General features: G+C 41.7%; 1 protein-coding gene across 1 annotated transcript; it reads left to right on the top strand.

Annotated features, from left to right (window-relative positions):
- The first annotated feature begins 2313 nt into the window (after window positions 1-2313).
- LOC138307142 (uncharacterized) lies at window positions 2314-3384 on the top strand. The gene has a single exon (XM_069247771.1). It carries the CDS (start codon window positions 2314-2316, stop codon window positions 3382-3384), a length of 1071 nt encoding a protein of 356 aa, XP_069103872.1.
- Window positions 3385-4276: the final 892 nt, after the last annotated feature.

Genomic DNA, 4276 nt, shown 5'->3' with positions numbered 1-4276 from the left:
TTCGGAGCAACAAAGTCTGTTAATCTTCTTATTTTATATCAAAATAGACTTTCGTCAGTTGGAAGGACTTATACATACTTGTGATATTGGATTCTCATCCTGATACTACAACCTGGAAGTGTAACTGAGGCGTTATCGTCAGTCTATGCGCGATTACCAGAGTTGTCCGATTCGCGGGCGCCATCTTTGTTTACGTAGCGACTAAGTAGCAGAATAAGGATAAGGAAAGCCTTGCTAAATAACTTATTATATTCTATAGTAATATCATAAGAGTGATTTGAAAGAATGTTGTATCAAAGTGTGAGAACGATGCGTTGTGTAACGCATACATTTAGAGTAAAGTCTGCGGACTATATTTCGTGTCAGAGAGCATCAGTGTACTTCCGGTACTATAATAGTATCTATACCAAAGTGCCGGACAAGTTAGTAGAAACATTGTTATTGTGTAAATTCTGACGGACACGTCATATTCTAGTACTTTATTATGTGTAAATTAATCGTAGATCAAACGGACATGCGATAGTTAATTACTTAGAGATTTTGTCATGTTATTGATTTTATTGTCCGGCGAAGAGATTATTGTACGGCGCCGGACAAGCGGCGATTGGTCAGATTCGGTCACGTGATCGCTGGAAAGTTTATATAAGCGCGCGATTTCAACTGTCTTGTCAGATTTGCTCAGCCAGCGACAGCAGCATACACTGATACGGCAAGGTACTTAGCCTAACATCATGGCTTGGGAATTTTGGATATTATATATGTATTCAATAGGTTTTTATATACCTATTCATAAATGAGTCAAAGAGAAAGTAACTAAATTCTAAATAATATGAATATTTCCTCATAATTCGTGGAGTTATCTCCCATTTACTAATACTATATACCGAGGTGGTACATCCGGTCATTCTACGTTTCTATATTTAAAACTATGATGGTATCTGACCAGTCAACGCGCCCGTATATTCGTCATATGTCAATTACAATGCTGTAGAGCAATCTCCTACTATACTAGCGACTTTGAGAGAAAGAGAGAGACCTAGAGGAAGGCCAAAACTGTTATGTAATTTTAAACATGTTCCACCTAAATAAATTGATAGACTAAAAAGAAGTTTGTCTATTGTCTTTGAGAAGCGGCCTTGGAGGGATCAACGAATCGGCTAATTCCTGTTACAAATGGTGTCAGAAGTGGGATATCAGACTTTTTACGATATCTAGGATACGGACCTCGCCTTGACAACTTGCTAGTGTAGTGGAACTTTGTACATATTTTTAAAATTATCCAACTTGTGTTATAGTTATCCGAGTCTTACAATTTATGATGGCGAACTCACCGGATCGCGACATAGTTTTCCGACATGACATGGAACCTGATGAGCAAGGTCAAGGAGACAGGGATGATATAGCTAATGATGAAACAGTGGAATTTGAGGAATTCGAAGACGCATCTGGCTATGTAGAGCCAAATCGCATTCCGGAGCCAAGTGGTCGCTTCCAACCAAGGAAGACTATCCAGATGAAGCCCGAGAAGTATACAGGGACTGAAGACTGGCAGGAGTACATATCCCATTTTGATGCATGTGCTGAACTTGGAAGATGGGGAGACAATGAGAAAGTATTGGCCCTAGCAGCATGCCTTCGTGGACCAGCACGAACCTTTTATATCAGTTTGCCTTCGGCCGACCGGAAGACATACCAGAGTCTTATTGATAAGCTGGAGCTACGATTTGGGAGTTCTAGACAACAGAATAGGTGGCTGTCAAGGTTTGAAGCTCGTAAACGCCAACCAACTGAAACTATTGCTGCCCTTGGGGATGACCTTCGACAGATGTCACAGCGGGCCTATGTAAATCTCAGTGCAACTGCACAGGAAGCGTTAGCTTTGAATCAACTTTATAAAAGCATTACTTTAGAGATGAAATGTCGGTGTATTGATAAAGATTGTAAAACTGTAGAACAAGCTGTAGAGGTGGTGGAGAGATACGAAGGAATACTTGGAGAAGATGACAAGAAGAGGTCAACAGTTAGAGCAGTCAGTGAGCAAACCCAACACTCCCAAGACAATATGCCAGTTGACAGATCAAGCAACTCTGGAGGAATAGAAAGTATGCTTAAAAGGCTGGAGGAACGACTTGCGAGACTTGAGAGTGGCAATAAGAAGTCATACCGTGGCACCGGACAACCGAACGGGAACCGGACTTGTTATATCTGTCAATCTCCAAATCATTTCATGAGGGATTGTCCTGATAAGAAGAATCCAAGTAATAATCAACAGATTCAGGGAAACTCCAATCCGTCAGCTCAGAGGGCCTAGGTATGACGGAAGAAAGGCCCAGCGGAAACGAAAGTGTGATGTGGCTAGGAAATGTTGGAGAACCATACAAGAAATGGGACAATGGCCTATACATACAAGGAAATCTTTGTGGAATTCCTGTAAACTTTTTGATTGACACCGGCTCAACAGCTACTTTAATCCCGACATCTGTTTTCCATTCTTTAAGCAGTGACTACCATCTTACCTCAAATTCACGAAGGTTGTTAGATGTAAATGGTAATGAAGTAAAAGTTCAAGGCCGTACGGAACTTGGGATCCTAATTGGTGATACCATATATCACACACCCGTTACTGTTTGTGACATCAATGGGGATGCCATACTGGGACAAGATTTTCTTCTAAAACACATAACCAGGATAGATTATAGGAAATTGGCACTTTGTACAAACACCGGCGACATTCCTTGTTGGCTTGGCGGAGAAACACAGATGGTATGTAAAGTTTCTGCAACTGAGACTACCGTAGTTCCACCTTTTTCACGTGTTGGTGTACGTATTTATATATCGGGTTCAACTCATTTAGCTGATGCTGGACTTATTGAGATGACGACGGATACTTTTGCCGATCAAGATGTACTCTTGCTTCCAGGCATTGTCAATACTCGTATGGAAGAGAAGTCTGTAACTATTGTTAACTTTGGGAGTGTACCTGTGACCTTGTATCCAAATATGCGGCTGGGAACATGCGAGTCCTACTATGAGGAAGCTGCCCCAGATATTGTCCAGGCTGTGACATCCGCAGAGTACAATGACAATCATTCCAATAACCAAGAGGTTCCACCGCATTTAACAGATTTGCTGGAGAGAAGCTCTGTTCACATCTCAGCTGATGAGAGAAGACAATTGGCGTTATTGCTGACGAAATATGAGAATGTTTTCTCACAGTCATCTAGTGATCTTGGCCGTACAGATAGAGTTCAACATAGAATCAATACTGGAACTGCCCATCCCATACGCCAACCAACACGCAGACTACCCTTTGGTAAGCGGGACATCGAAAAAGCAGAGTTGGAAAAGATGATAGAACGTGGTGTTGTAGAAACCATCAAGTAGCCCCTGGTCCTCGCCTATCGTTCTAGTTTCAAAGAAGGATGGTAGTACTCGGTTTTGTGTGGATTATCGGAAACTGAATGATGTCACAGTAAAAGACGCATACCCTTTGCCTCGGATTGACGAATGTCTAGATTCTTTATCCGGAGCAAAGTGGTTCAGTTGCATGGATCTTAATTCGGGATTTTGGCAGATAGGCATGAATGAAGAGGATAAAGAGAAAACAGCCTTTTCCACCAGTCAAGGATTGTACCAATTTAAAGTTATGCCTTTTGGTCTGGCAAACTCACCATCCACATTCGAAAGACTCATGGAGGATGTATTGCGTGGACTCCAGTGGGAAATTTGCTTGCTGTATATGGATGATATTATTGTACCAGCTGTCAGTTTTGCACAGACCCTATCAAGACTTGAGTTTGTCTTTGTGAGACTACTCAATGCCAATTTAAAGCTAAAACCATCCAAATGTCATTTCTTCCAAAAACACATCCAAGTCCTAGGCCACGTTGTCTCTGAGGAAGGAATACACACAGATCCAGCAAAGGTTGATGCAGTTCAGAACTGGCCCAGACCCACTAGCACAAAAGAAGTACGAAGCTTCTTAGGACTATGCAGCTATTATCGTCGCTTTGTTAAAGGTTTTGCTAACATTGCCCGCCCGTTGCATAAGATAAGTCAAAAGAACCAAAAGTATCACTGGAACGATGATCATGCATCAGCTTTTCAACAGCTGAAGGCAGCCTTGGTTTCTCCACCAATTTTATCATATCCTATCCCCGGTGTAGGATTCATCCTCGACACTGATGCTAGTGATCATGCAGTTGGAGCAGTTCTGTCTCAGCTTCAGGATGGCACAGAGAAGGTAATTTCCTACTTCAGTAAATCTATGAACAAT

This window comes from Argopecten irradians, chromosome 14, assembly GCF_041381155.1.
Source record: "Argopecten irradians isolate NY chromosome 14, Ai_NY, whole genome shotgun sequence".
NCBI classification, from domain to species: domain Eukaryota; kingdom Metazoa; phylum Mollusca; class Bivalvia; order Pectinida; family Pectinidae; genus Argopecten; species Argopecten irradians.
The sequence above is the reverse complement of the archived record's forward strand: the minus strand, read 5'-3'. Positions and strand labels throughout refer to the sequence as shown.